This window comes from Heloderma suspectum, chromosome 7, assembly GCF_057233095.1.
Source record: "Heloderma suspectum isolate Gila_16-S chromosome 7, 16-S_ref, whole genome shotgun sequence".
NCBI classification, from domain to species: Eukaryota; Metazoa; Chordata; class Lepidosauria; order Squamata; family Helodermatidae; genus Heloderma; species Heloderma suspectum.
Window position 1 is genome coordinate 15,733,753 of NC_139464.1, and position 14,237 is coordinate 15,747,989.

The following is a 14,237-nucleotide window of genomic DNA, read 5'->3' on the forward strand; positions in this document are numbered from 1 at the left end:
TTCCCAAATGTCCCTTGGAAGAGGTTTTTTGAGGAAATCTGAAATGGCAGCCTATTTGTTTATTTTATTTTATTTACAACACTTCTGTACCACCCATTAAGAAAAGGTTCTCTGGTAATTAAAATTGTAAGCCACTTTACAGACCTTTTGGGCCAAAAGGCAGCCTAAAAATATTTTAATAAATTCCTTAACAATATACAGAATGGTCCAGCTGATATCCACTTACAGTAGGGATGGGAAGTCCATGGGAGGTCCCCAACATGGTCCACTGGAGGTCTCCATCCAGCGCATCAGTTTCCTTGCCTTATCTCAGATCACTGATGCCAACTGAGGCTTTTTAAAAGCCTAACTGCAGTGTGTGTGGGCATGTTTTGGGGAAAATGGCTGCTGGGGAGGGAATACAATGCTGCCAGCACCCCTTGAAAAATTGACGCTCCCTCACTGGAACCAGACTTTCAAAAATCTCCCATTGGTTCTGATGGAAACTTTTTAAAGGCTTGATTGCATTGGGGAGGGCAACATGTGCATGTATGAGTGTGTGAATGGGGTCTGGGCAGTCATGTCACGTGGCCACATGCCAGAAATGTAGCAGCCCTGTCCACTTTTGGATGTGGCCCCGCCCACTCCTGGCATACAGCCCCAAATGTGCTTTCTCGTTACTGGTTCAGCCCTTGGGCCAAAAAAAGGCTCCCCGTCCCGACTTACGACACATTTTTAAGCATGTCGACTCAGCAGTATGAACCTACCGATGTACTATACTCATAATCTAAGGCCCTCCTCCAGGTGCCTCCTCTGAAGGAGGCTCGGAAGGTAACAACAAGGGAGTGGGCCTTCTCAGTGGTGGCCCCCCAATTGTAGAACAATCTCTCCAATGAGGCCCGCCTGGCACCAACATTGTTATCTTTTTGGTGCCAGGTTATGACCTTCCTCTACTCTCAGGCTTTCTGCAGTATATGAGAAGGTTTTTAATTGGGTCCTGGGATTTCTTATAGTTGATTGTTTTATGTGTGTGTGTGTGTGTGTGTGTGTGCGCGCACTCTGTCTGTTTATATGTTTGTATGTCAACAGTTTCAATACTATGCTTAATAATATTGTATTTTTAAGGTTTTAACCTTTGTAAATCAAGAGCTGTGGCTATTGGGTGGTATAGAAATGTAATAAATGAAACGAAATGAATGAATAAGTCCTGCTGAATTCGGTGGGACTTAGTATTAGTGAGCATAGGATTGAAGCTTCATTTCTTGTAATCCCTGACCTGTCAAGAGTGGGCAGGGGACAGGTTATATGATGAACAACAGTGGAGAATTGAGTGGCCCCCATGAACACAACGTTGAGACATACCTGTACTATCTGGTATCCTGAGAGCTGTGATTCAAGGTGAGGGTAAGTTAAGCTGGATGCTGCAAGAAAAAAGCGGCACAACACCAACGACAGCAACAGTGGAAGATGCCAAGCAGTCCTGCCCAGTCCAGTGTTCAAACAACTGGTGAGGACTGCTGATAAACAGTTTGCCAACATGGCGACTGCCAAGGTCTTAAGAGGTTCCAGTGATGTGCTCAAGTCTTACATAGATTTAGAGGCTGATCCTTGGCAGGTTCCCACCAATGCTTCTCAGCACTTTTAGGACCAGCAATTGTGCCATCTGTTCCTGAGGCTGACTTTGAACAATCCTTGCAGAACAGCAGTGGAGTGGTAACTCTTGAAGTCCTGCTGTATGGAAGAGTAATGCCCCTCTTTTTCCTTCGAGACCCATTTGCCCACACCTTGCTATAGCCTCAGGTGAAACCTCTACCATCTCTAAGAAGACTTGGACATATTTTTCTCATGCTATGCCAGCATAAAGAGACTACAGATGGGGATTCAGCAAAACAACAGCTTCATGGAGGTCATTTGAGGGGCGAGGGAGAAGCCCTAAACTCTTCCCAGATGGAAATTTGGCTTATGGTTTTATGAAAACTCCTCCATCTCAAAGAAACACAAAGATTTCCTGACAAATTTACGATACGACAGAAAAAAGGGCTTTAAAACTCCAGATTGGTCTTTGGTGGAGAACAGCTAAAATAAACCAGTGACCTGAAGTGCACTTTAACGCTGTAAAATCCTGTATTGCACACATTACATTTCACACACATTTATTTTCTTCCCTGGTTTGCAGAGAAGGGAATCCCCTTGTGCATCAATGTTCTTAGAGAGGAGAAAAAGCTCGGTATGTTAAAATGCTGCAATATATTTTCAAACTTTATTGTATTAAGTTTTTCATAGCACGACAAGCGACACGATTTACCTGATTCCAAATCCCAATGTCTCTTCTTTGACCCTCATGAAACTCCTTATCGCTGTCAGGGCCAGGCTGAGGCCATGGGTGGCTACATGCAAACCTATATTTTCCAGCTTAAGTCCCTGAGGTCTCTGATATATTAGTTTTCTGTGTGCAGGGAATTCTTTTGTATGGAGGAGCTGTCAATCACATGAGCCCCCACCCATATAGTCTGACGTGGTATAGCCAAGAATAGAGACAGACAAATCTGTCCATTTTGGTTTCTCTCAGTTTCTCATTTTACCAATCTTCAGTTCTGTTTGTCTCAAACACTGAGCATTTTTCTAGTCTTAAATGTGGTTAATCCTAGACTTCCTGATTTTCAAAACAAAATTGACCTGAAAATTCCTATGCTTTTGTGCACGATTCTCTAAATACATGCATTTTTGCCTAATATAGACATACTTGCAATTTTCCCTAATATAATGCATTTTTAAAAATATTTTCCCTAATATGTGCATTTTTGTGTGCAGTTTTTGACTGGAGAACTCCACTGCAAAATTCAGAGACATGTGAATTCCCAAGGTGCAAAAGTGCAAATAACTGATTTTTGGTTCACATAGAGGTTTGAAAGTGCAAAAATAGGTATATCAGTGCATTAAAGTGTGAACTGAGTGAATTTCTCCCCCATCCCTAGTCAAGACACAGGTTTCCTACCTCAGTGAGCACTAGGCCTGAATGGGGGTGGGGGTCAGGAAGGGTGGATTTTCCTGACCATGTCCCTCTCTCCTTAAGGATAGTTCACCAACCCAGACACACATTGAGAACCATTGCTGTAAGCTGATTTTACCATCCCTCCTTTGTTTCTGCAGCGATCCCCCTGCACCCCTCAGCCACAACCACCATTTTCTTCTGGGCCCTTTGAGAAGCTTTCTTTTAATTACCGTCAGAGGCCCCAGAAAAGGTCCCTTTTAGATCACTTTTTATAAATAATATGTGTTGCCATGCTTCAGTTCAAAGCTCAGGTGACATTCACCACACTCCACAGGTGGATCAGCTGACCTTTCTCCAATTCACCTCCCTCCCCTCTCCCCCACCCCACCCTCTCTTTCTGCCCCTTTCCATCTCTGTGTGTTGTGGAGGGCAGACAAAGTGATATGTCTGTCATATGCCATTACCATTAGAACAGAATCTTGTTCTTTTATTACAACTGAACTCTGCCGGATTTCTCAGCAGGAATGCTAAGTGAAATCAATGTCTTGGATTTCCAGCATGAGCATGGAGGTCACATCCACTCTATCATTTCTCAGCATTATCCCTTCCCTTCACCCCACCTCTTCTCTCTGTGAGCCTCCAACTGGCACACAGCAGATTGAAAGCAGCATGATTCAGAGGGATCATGCTGCACAATTTTACAGCCTTTTGGAGGGCCCATCCATATATATATACACACACACACACACACGACCACTCCCCCCCTTTCAATTTGTGGATAAATTCTGTTTGTTCCTTTTGACAGAACTGTAAGCCAAAGGCACAGTAATACCTAAGAAAAGTACAAAAAACAAAAACAAAACGGAAGTAGAGAAGGAAGGACGAATACAACAGAATTCTGGTAGCTGCCAGTGGAATTTTTCATCTTTTTTGTTTTACTGACAAGTAGGCTTTTGAGTTCCTGTGAGTACTACTTAGTAAATACTATAACCCCCCCCCCCCAATAGGCATTCTGTTAACATTGGATTGCACCGAAAAATAAGGGCCTAACTAGAGCTGATATCTGTCATGTGGTTAGGCATGGTCATGTGGTTAGGCGTGGTCATGTGGTTAGCCCTGGCATGGAAGTTTTTTTTTAAAAAATAGCTGCGGTGAGGGGGAGAGCTGGATCAGGACCATGGTACAGAGAGAGTATTTAACACTTTGCTCCCACCATGGTCCTGATCAGAATGCCTCTCCCCCGCTCCCATTGCCAGCTATTCATAATGAAAGAAAAGTTCCCATCAGATTTTGATAAGGACCACAATGGGGGCAAAGGGATAATACCCCCCCCCGCACACCACTATTCTGATCCAGCTGCCCAGCCCCCAATACTATTTAAAATATATATATGTTTATTTTATTAATTAATTCATTCATTCATTCCATTCCATTCCATTTCTATACTGCCCAATAGCCAAAACTCTCTTTTATATTTTTAAAAGTGCAACATCATGTCAAGTTTGACCCTATGCTGTGGGATGTGAGGGGAGTGGAATCCCTTTAAATAAGCTGCTGAAGTCATGAAGGAAACCCACCGTAAACTACACACTGGGAAAAAGTACTGTCTTGTTATTAATACAAGTAACAGAAGGTCAAGGTGTGTGTGTGTGTGTGTGTGTGTGTGTGTGTGTTGCTGGCTGCATGCATATAATTGATAGCTTTTGTGCTTACTCCTGAAGTAAGTAAGGAACTCTATAAAGTAATGTACAGAGAAATGGTGGAACTATATAAAGTTTCACACACGTGTCTTTCTCCCCAGAGATGACTATGTACAAATGAACATAGGGAACTTCCTTATACTGAGTTAGGACCATTAGAGTCCAGCACACTGTTTATGCATGGTGCAGAGAAAGTGGACAGAGATACCTTCTTCTCCCTTTCTCATAACACTAGAACTCGGCATCATCCAGTTGAAATTGACTGGCAGCTATTTGGGCACCTCAGGAAGAAAATCTCATAACTGCCTCTCTGCCTTGGTGGAGTAGGGATGTTGTGGGAGCCCGAGAAGGGGGTGGACTATAACAGACTCCCCCCCCTCCGTTTGGCCTCCCAGAACCCATTTGCCAAGCTGCTGCGACTTAATGGACCTGCTCACCATTTGGCCACCATTTACATAACATTACATATCCGGAAAACCCCAAGCCGCCATTTTTATGCAAAATGGCGGCTCACTAAGGGGACGGGCAGCCCTGCAGTGCTTGCCAGGTTCTTGTTGAGCGCTCCAGGGGCTTGGGCAGCAGCTTGGTGAGTGCCCAGCAAAACTGGACGGAGGTGAATCTGTCCATCCCTAGGTGGCAGTAAAGATACAACCATAATAAATAAATTAGCTAACCATTTGGTGCCCTTTCATGCTGCCTGAGGCTGCTGCCCCAGTCTGCCTAATCATTAGGCTTCGGAGTCACTGGGGAAGGGAGAAGGCTGCAGCCTCCTCCCCATGCCAGCACCCCCAAAGGGATCATTATGTATCTCTGATGAGACATCGAAGCTAAGCAAAGGATAGGAAATGCCGTGGTGGTAGCAAGTGCAGGGGCTTCAGAAATGGCCCGGCGGACCACACATTTGGCACCCCTGGCCTAATGGTAAAGCAGGGTCTACTGCACACAATAAAGCAGGTGCTCCCCCACTGAGCTACAGCCAAGGTGCATCTCAGTATTACAGGGTTTAGTACAGGGTGAGTAACTGCTGCTCTGCACTGATCTCAACCCTGCCTCCACTGCACTTCTGCACAGCCCCTGTCCCTCCCCACCCATCTCCACCCCAGACCAGGTTGGAAGCAGCTGAGAGCATAGCCAGCTCCACTGTTTGAGTGGCTTCCCAGGTTAGAAACATCGTCCCAGATGGCCCAACAAAAAATGAACAACAACAACAACAGCAGCAGCAGCAGCAACAACAACAACAAACCATGCCAAAGGTTTCTAAGGTTCACAAGTCTCTTGGGAATCCTCTCATTTTGCACTGGCAGGGTGCCAGCCAGGGTGTGTGTGTGGGGAAGACCCTCCTCAGGTAAAGCACACAATAGTACAGGGATGTCATCGTGGATGCGGAGGGAACACAAGTTCCAGAGCCATTTGGCTGAAGAGATTCCATCCACCTACTAGCTGAAAACATTCGGCAGCCCTGGTATGGCAGGCACACAAATGGTCCCGTGAATACTTTTTAATGTCCACTTTAAACTTGGTCAGTTAACACAACCACATCCGGCCTCTCCTCAGTCACTTATTGTCCTAGGATCATATAGGCGATTGAACATTCAATGATGCTATTTATTTGCCTGGCTATTTTTAATCTGGGCCTCTTTGCTGTAATGCTGTTAGGCTAAAAACACTGGGACACTACTCGCAGTTCAAGGAATCCACTGTGATGTGATTAAAGAATGTGGACAGGAGGCCAGAGGACTCTGAATGAAGGGAAGATAGTGTTTTTCATCAAGCTTTTTGTCATGCATCAAACAAGAGCATTTCTTCCTTGCTTCCCAAGTACAGTTGCATGAAAGCCAGTCTCCGTCCTTGGAATGAAATGAACATTTGAGCACAGGTGTGGCAAAAGAGAAGTGGACAGTGGTTCAGTCCTAAAATGAGGGGTGCTGGTATCTGGATCTCTCTGGATATTGTAACTCCAGATGTGTTAGCTAGCTATGGTCATTCACTCTGCACATGCTCAAAGGTACTTTAGTCTTAATTAATTAATTAATGAGTCAAGAAAGCAGAACCAAGACCTATTGGGTCCTGGTTTAGTTTGAGCCCCAGGGGGTTGGGAAAAAAGGAGGAAACACAACCCCCTCAATTATGGAAGTGAAGAGGAGGTGAAGGGCATTTTCTCCTCCCAAATTGGCTGCCACAGGTGTCTCTTTCACACATTGCTCCCACTTATACCATTAAAATATTGAGGGAGGGGGGGACCTAGTCTCTAGAGTTAGGGAGTGCATAGGTTCCTGATGCTATTCAAGGTCACGGATTAGGGATTCTACTGTGACTGGGGGAAAGGATGCTCCTGTAGAAGCCCCCCCCCAAAAAAAAAAGTCTGGGATGGAATGACTTGGGATAAAGCTTTGGTTGTGTCAGGAAAGAAGCCCTTAGTGGCTAGAACTTCTGTAAACTGCTCAGAGAGCTTGGGCTATGGGGCGATATAGAAGTGTTAATAACAACAACAACAACAACAACAATAGATCTAATATACTGCATCTCTGGCTTAGGTTCTGAAAGCTGTAGAGACTTGTATAGGAAAGTATATTAGCATCTCCTAAATCTGAAATTACAGGTGTGTTCAGTAGGGACGTAGAACACCAGTGGAAGGAATTCTCCTTCTGAATAGGGATGGGTGAAAATTCAATGGGCCTGCATGTTAATGAGAACTTGACAAATTTGCATTTCCCAAACCTTTGCACCAATGCAGTGATATTCACATTTTCCCAAATTTTGTGATGCAGTTTCCAAATTAAAAAATGTGCACAAACATATGTATGATAGAGGGGAAATACGCACAAAATTTATATAATAGGGGAAAGTGTGCACATTATATTAGGTGTACATTATATTAGGGAGAACTGCTTGCAAAAATGAATATATTTGGAAAATGTATTCCATATTCCTTGTAACAACAGATTCATGGGCTACCTGTTTCCAGGAAGAATTTAAACTGCTGGTTTTGAGCTACAAAAACCTATACAGCTTGGGGCCAGGCTACCGGAAACACGACCTTCTCCCATACAAGCTTGCCTGGGTCTTGACCTTCAAAAGAGGCCCTTTTTCGAGACCACTGCATTCAGAGGTATGTTTGGTGGTGACGCAACAGGAGGCCTTCTCAGTGGCTGTTCCCAGGCTCTGGAACTCCCTCCCAAAGGACACTAGGTTTTCTTCCTCTCTGTTCATAGAATAGTAGGGTTGGGGGCCTATAAAACCATCGAGTCCAACCCCGTGTTGTCTTTCCGCAAGCAGGCAAAGACCTTTTTATTTAAGCAGACTTTGGGCCTGTAAGCAGGTCTGTAGGGCTGGATACTGTATTATTATTATTGTTGTTGTTGTTATTATTATTATTCTGTTATTGTGCTTTTAATTGTGTCTTAATGCATATGTTTTATTATTGTTTTAATCAGCTTTATTGAAATAAATAAATAAATAAATAAATGAGTACCTTTGAGAAATATGCACAAAAATATGTATGCTTCCTTTTTCTTTTCTTTTTCAATGGCAAACTGATGTGGAAACAGGACAGAACAAATTTAATTGTTGGAAAAATGAACAACTGAACAGATTTGCTCTTGAGATATTCATTCATCCCTGCTTTTGAAACTGGTGCCCTAACTTTAAGCAATGAAAAGCTGAAGAAAACCCTCTACCCTTTCGAACTGCAGCTGCTGCTTCTATCTGACATGCTATCATTTTGATGTTATGAATTGCTTACTTCAATTACAGGCCCTGGAATTTTCACACATCACACTGAATCATAGGTTTAGGAGTCATAGGCCATGTCCAGACATCATGCTAAAAATGTGGTTTACTGCAGCATGAATAAGCCTAGCCTCTTCCTGGGCTCAGATGCTCCCCTTCACACTTCTCCACCCACACAGCAGAGAGGAGGAGTTTTGGAAACTTCAGCTTCCACTTTATTTAACCAAGGCTTCCCATGTTGTCTGAACTGGAAACTGGGTGAATATTAACTAGGGTAAGGTTAAACAAGCCAGCTTCAGAAACCACAGTTTGATGTTGGTTTGATTTGAAGTAACCATAGTCCATGTTAACTATAGTTGGTGGGTCTGGATGTCAGAGGCTCAGAGCAAAGCCTGGTTAACTAGAAGCTTCTGAATTCCTTCTTGTGGCCATGTGGGAAAGTGAGAGGGGAGGGGAAGCACATGAGTCTAAAGCTTGCAACAACTCATTCCTATTCATGTGCTTTTTGCTAAACCAAGGAGCGTGGCCATCGTACTGAAGTTGCACAAACACCTGTAGACCCTGCCGAGAGACATCAGGCAAGTGACAACTGGTGAGAGGCTCGGGACCTTTTCAGGGAAGTCCTCACTCCTGTCCTGGCCACAGTCAGCACCTGAGCATCTCAGATCAGTGCTGGATCCAAGAGGCAAGAGAGACACCAGTGCTTTTATTGTTAGGAAACAAGTTAAAACATGAGTGTTCTCCTCACCAAGGCCTTTAGTGGCTTTAGTGACTTTCAGTTATTTTTCTGGTTAGGGTATACTTCTGCTTCTGTACTGATTTTATCTGAGTTTAATTGATCTCTCTCTTTTAAATTTTAAAGATATTACATCTGCTGTTGGTTTTATGTACTTTATTGTTTTGTTTTTGTAAGTCACTTTACATATTATTTACTTGAAAAGCAGCACAGAAACAATAGCAATAAAATATATGCTTCGCCATTCCCACAGGAGAAGGATTTATTTTCCACAACTAAGCATGGCTACTCAGAAAAATAACATCCCTGTGAAACTTTTAAGCTTGGCATGAACAGACTAAAAACATTTATGTATGCATGTATGTATGCATGCATGTATGTATTTATTTTATTGTTACATTTATATCCCGCCTTTCCTCCAATGAGCTCAAGGCGGCGTACATGATCCTCCTCCTATCCTCATATATGGATGTATGAGAAATTCATTTCAGTTCATTTTTATCAGGATTTATCTAGTTCACACCTTCCAGACTGAACAAAGACTTGGACGCAATCTGCAGTCAAAGTCCATACATTTCTAAGCTTGCAATGTGATTCACAGGCACCCCCCCCCCCAAAAAAAGCATCCACCAGTGTGAGTACATTTGAAAAATGTGCATGAAAAAATGACCACTAAGAGCCTCCTACTCTATGATTTGATGGAATCCATACACAATTAGTTGCTAGGCACAACATCGGATGCTTTGTTGACTTGGAATAATTGCTGGTACACTAATAAGCAGCATACAGAACACAGAAGTGGCACAAAAAAGTGCTTACAATTATCCTTTATTAATTGCAGAAGAGCCTGCAGTATACTACAGTCACATATACAACATGCAGAAATCTTATTAACAAACAACATATATGAGAAAAACCAGACAGACAAATCTTAAAGCAGTACCTTGCTTTTGGGCGGAGGGCTGGTTGTGCTCTTGTCGGTGTGGATGCTGGTAGGTGATACTGCTGCACTGATGTTGCTTTGGGGAATGCCGGGCATTTTTCCACCTGGGGATACTTGCATCGCAGCAAGCTGGGCAGCATACAACTGCTGCAATTTTAATCAGAGACAGAAAGAGTGGTAAAGAAAAAGAGCCCATTAGGTAAAGTATCAGCCTTAGTAGAAGAAGCCCCCACGGGCCAACATTACCCCCTCTAAAGATGCACTTTCAGAGATGTCTGTGCCAGTGAGGGCATGTGCCAAGAGGAAGGAGCTGTAGCTCAGATGATGAGGAAGTAGGGATGTACAAAAGTCACTTACCTTTTCGCAGCTTGGCTTCGCGGTGGGGGGGAGGCGCTTTGCTTCTCCCCCCGAAGTTCAGGCGAGGGGGGGAGGCGTCCCGCCTCGCCTGGCCGAAATTCAGGGCAGGTGGGGAGGCGCCCCGCCTCGCCCGGCTGAAATTCAGGCTGGGGAGAAGTGCCCCGTCTCCCCGGCCACAAAAGAAAAAGTAAAAAAAAAAACCCGTGATAGGCTACGTAACGATTAACGTAGCCTATCACGGCTAGATTTCCAAAGTCAGCCGTGATAGGCTACGTTAATCGTCACGTAGCCTATCACGGGTGACTTTGGGGGAAAAAAAGCGCGTACGCAAATGGCGGCGGCCCATGGGCACCGCCACTTGCGTTCCTTATTTTGGCACGTCTAGTCTACGTAAAGATTTACGTAGACTACGGCGAAAATAAGGGCAACGCAAATAGCATGCCCTTATTTTCGCCTTAGTCTACATAAATCTTTACGTAGACTAGACGTGCCAAAATAAGGAACGCAAGTGGCGGCGCCCATGGGCTGCCGCCATTTGCGTACGCGCTTTTTTTTTTTCCCCCAAAGTCACCCGTGATAGGCTACGTGATGATTAACGTAGCCTATCACGGCTGACTTTGGAAATCTAGCCGTGATAGGCTACGTTAATTGTTACATAGTCTATCATGAGGTTTTGTTTTTACTTTATTTTGTAATGGCGGCGGCGGCAGGCGGTCGGAAGACCAGCCGCTGCCCCCGCCCTTCACCGAACCGCCACCGAATCGCCGCCGGGACCCGCCGCCGAGAGGGACATTCGCAGGAGGTAAGTCCCATCCCAGGGGGGGGGGTGGCGGAGATTTCACTGCCAATTTCGGGGGGCCGAATGCATTGGCATTCGGCCTCACTGAGATTCGTGGAGAAATTCTCAGAAATTCTCCGCCATCCCTATGAGGAAGAGGGCATCACTCAGTAGTAGAGCACATATTTTGCATGTAGGAGGTCCAAGGTCCCCGGTTCAATCCATGGCAGCTCCAGGTAGGGCAGAAAACAAAACAAACTCTGGCCGGAAACCCTGGAGAGCCACTGCCAGTCAGTGTTGAGAATACTGGGCTAGATGGTGTGTCTCAGTATAAGGCAGCTTCTTCTGCTCCTTACATCGCCAAATGATAAGTAAAACCTACATCTTTAGTAATAAACTGTGTAGGAGCAGGGGAACATTGGAGGCATTCCCTATCAGGCAGGGATGGAAAAAGATGCACTTACTGATACTTATTTAATCATTTCAGATATGCATACCCCAACTTTTCACTCATACGCATCTACGAGGTGGCTGATGGTAACATAAAAGCACAATAAAAACAAAATAAGAAAAAAATAACAGCGCACACACACACACACACACACAATGTGAATGAGCAACAGTTGATAAAAACCAATAGAACCAGCAAAGACCTTCAGCTCCAATATTCAAATCACAGCCCTTTTCAAGTGGTTAAGCTCAAAAGGTCTCTGAAAGGGATACACAATATCTCTGTTTTGGGATGTACAAAACTCACTTACCTTTGCTCCGTCCCTCCCCGATAAATCCTCGATGGGGGGGAGGCGATCCGGTCCTCCCCCTGGAATCCTGGATGGCCGGCTTTGCTACGCGGCCAGGCCGCAGAGCAGCTGGCCAGAGCCATCCGCAGCTGGATTTCCGGCTACGGACGGCCTGGTGCAAACGCAAATGGCAGCCGCCGTAGCGGCCGCCATTTGCATCCAGCTAGACAGCCGTGATAGGCTATGTAAGAATTTACGTAGCCTATCATGGCTATCATAAAAAAACAACAACTGCAGCGTATTCAAATGGCGGCGGCTACAGCGGCTGCCATTTGCGTTCCCTATTTTTCGCCAATTTATCTTACGTAAATATTTACGTAAGATAAAATGGCAGGAAAAAAAGGGGAACGCAAATAGCGTAGTGGACGCTATTTGCATTCCTTTATTTTTCACCGTTTTAGCCTACGTAGGCTATTTTTTAAAATATTTTAAATATATTGAAATATTTACGTAGGCTAGAATGGCGAAAAATAAAGGAAGGCAAATAGCGTCCACTACGCTATTTGCATTCCCCTTTTTTTCCGCCATTTTATCTTACGTAAATATTTATGTAAGATAAATTGGAAAAAAATAAGGAATGCAAATGGCGGCCGCTGTAGCCGCCACCATTTGCGTATGCTGCATTTTTTTTTTTTTTGACGTTAGCCGTGAATAGGCTACGTAAATTCTAACGTAGCCTAGGGATGTACGAAACACCTACCTGGCTCCATGCCGGGCAATCCGCGGTGGGGGGGAGGCGCTCTGTCCCTCCCCCCGGAATCCTCGACAGGTGGGGAGGCACTCCGTCCCTCCCCCCAGAATCATGCCCAGCCGGCTCCGCTCCACGGCCAAGCCACGGAGCCGCCAGCCACCTCTGCCCGCCCGCAGCTGGACATCCGGCCGCTGGGCCGCCCTGCAGGGTCGCACACGGTGGCTGTCGTAGCCGCCGCCTTTTGCGTCCCTGTATTGAGCCGTGATAGGCTATGTAAATACTTATGTAACCTATCACGGCCTCCGCAGGGATGCAAATAGCATCCCTGCATTAGCTGTGATAGGCTACGTAAGTATTTACGTAGCCTATCATGGCTATGAAGAGGAGGAAGCGAGTGGCGGCCACAGGACAGCCGCCATTCGCAAAACAGCGCGGATGGGAGCAGGTAAGTGCTCCATTTCACACGCCTTTCGTGGGGTGGGGGTGGTGGGGACTTCATCCCGTGTGCCTTTCGTGGTTTGGGGGGGCGGCGGGGGCTTCGCTCTGCGATGGATTTCAGGGAGCTGAATGCACTGGCATTCGGCTTCACCGAGATCCGTCGCAGAATTCTCTGACATCCCTAGCGTAGCCTATCACGGTCCAAGGATGGCAATGGTGGTGGCAGCAGCCCTGCCGCAGCCGGCCAGGAGACTAGCCGCTGCCGCCACAACTGCTGCCGCCGCATCCGCCCCAGGTAAGTGCCGTTCCGGGCGGATTCCGCGGGGGGGCGGGGGGGCAGGAGGCTGTTCCGCCACGGAATCCATGGCGGAATTCTCCGCCATCCCTAACTGTGTTAAGGTGGCATCTAGAAGCCCACAGCGATACAGCACACCAAAGGAATCCTTTTGAGAATGAAGGAATTCCACAGCATCACTGCCACAATTAGAATAGTGGGTGCAGGAACACGAAGAGAACATGAAGCAAGGCCTCCAAAGGCAATTTCAGTGTAAAGAGAGACCTATATGGGAGACGGTGGTCCTTTAGATATCCTGTCCCCAACCCCAAGCCATTTAGTGTTTTAAAGTCCCAAACCTGGAAGCCAGTGAAGGTGCTACAGAATCAGAGCAATATGATCCAAGCAGTTACATTCTGGACTGGTTGCATTTTCTGAGCACTGTTCAAAGGCAGCCTCACACAGAACACACTACAATCATCTAGTCTGGATCTTCCCAGAGCCTGAACAACCAAGGCAAAGACCTTTTGTCTTCTGCCCAGCTATTAAGGGTACAGGGCAATCTGGTCACACAATTGGGTCACACCACAACCAGGCCTCTCTCAGTGGTGCAGGGATATGTGTGTGTGCACATGTGAATGAGTCACACCACAACCAAGCCTCTCTCTGTGTGAATGTGTCTTTGTCTTTGTGTGTGAAAATGGGAGGGAGGATGCCGTCAGTGGTGCCACCCACTTTGAGAAGTGATCTGCCCTCTGTTGGCATGTGGCCACCAGTGGGCCCAGCCCAGCGCAACTTTGGTCCTCAGGCGCAAAATGAT

The 14,237-nt window shown here is 45.7% G+C and overlaps 1 protein-coding gene across 3 annotated transcripts in view; it reads right to left on the reverse strand.

Moving 5' to 3' along the window:
* The window catches only part of SOX5 (SRY-box transcription factor 5), a 738,693-nt gene that overhangs the window by 128,954 nt on the left and 595,502 nt on the right, over positions 1–14,237 (reverse strand). For 2 of the 3 annotated variants that reach the window (XM_084809162.1, XM_084809161.1), the window contains exon 9: positions 10,080–10,226. The exons of the other annotated variant lie outside the window; for it this stretch is intronic. In XM_084809162.1, coding sequence (XP_084665288.1) covers positions 10,080–10,226 — 147 coding nt within the window. The remainder of the gene's footprint in view (positions 1–10,079; positions 10,227–14,237) is intronic. 3 annotated transcript variants of the gene reach the window in all.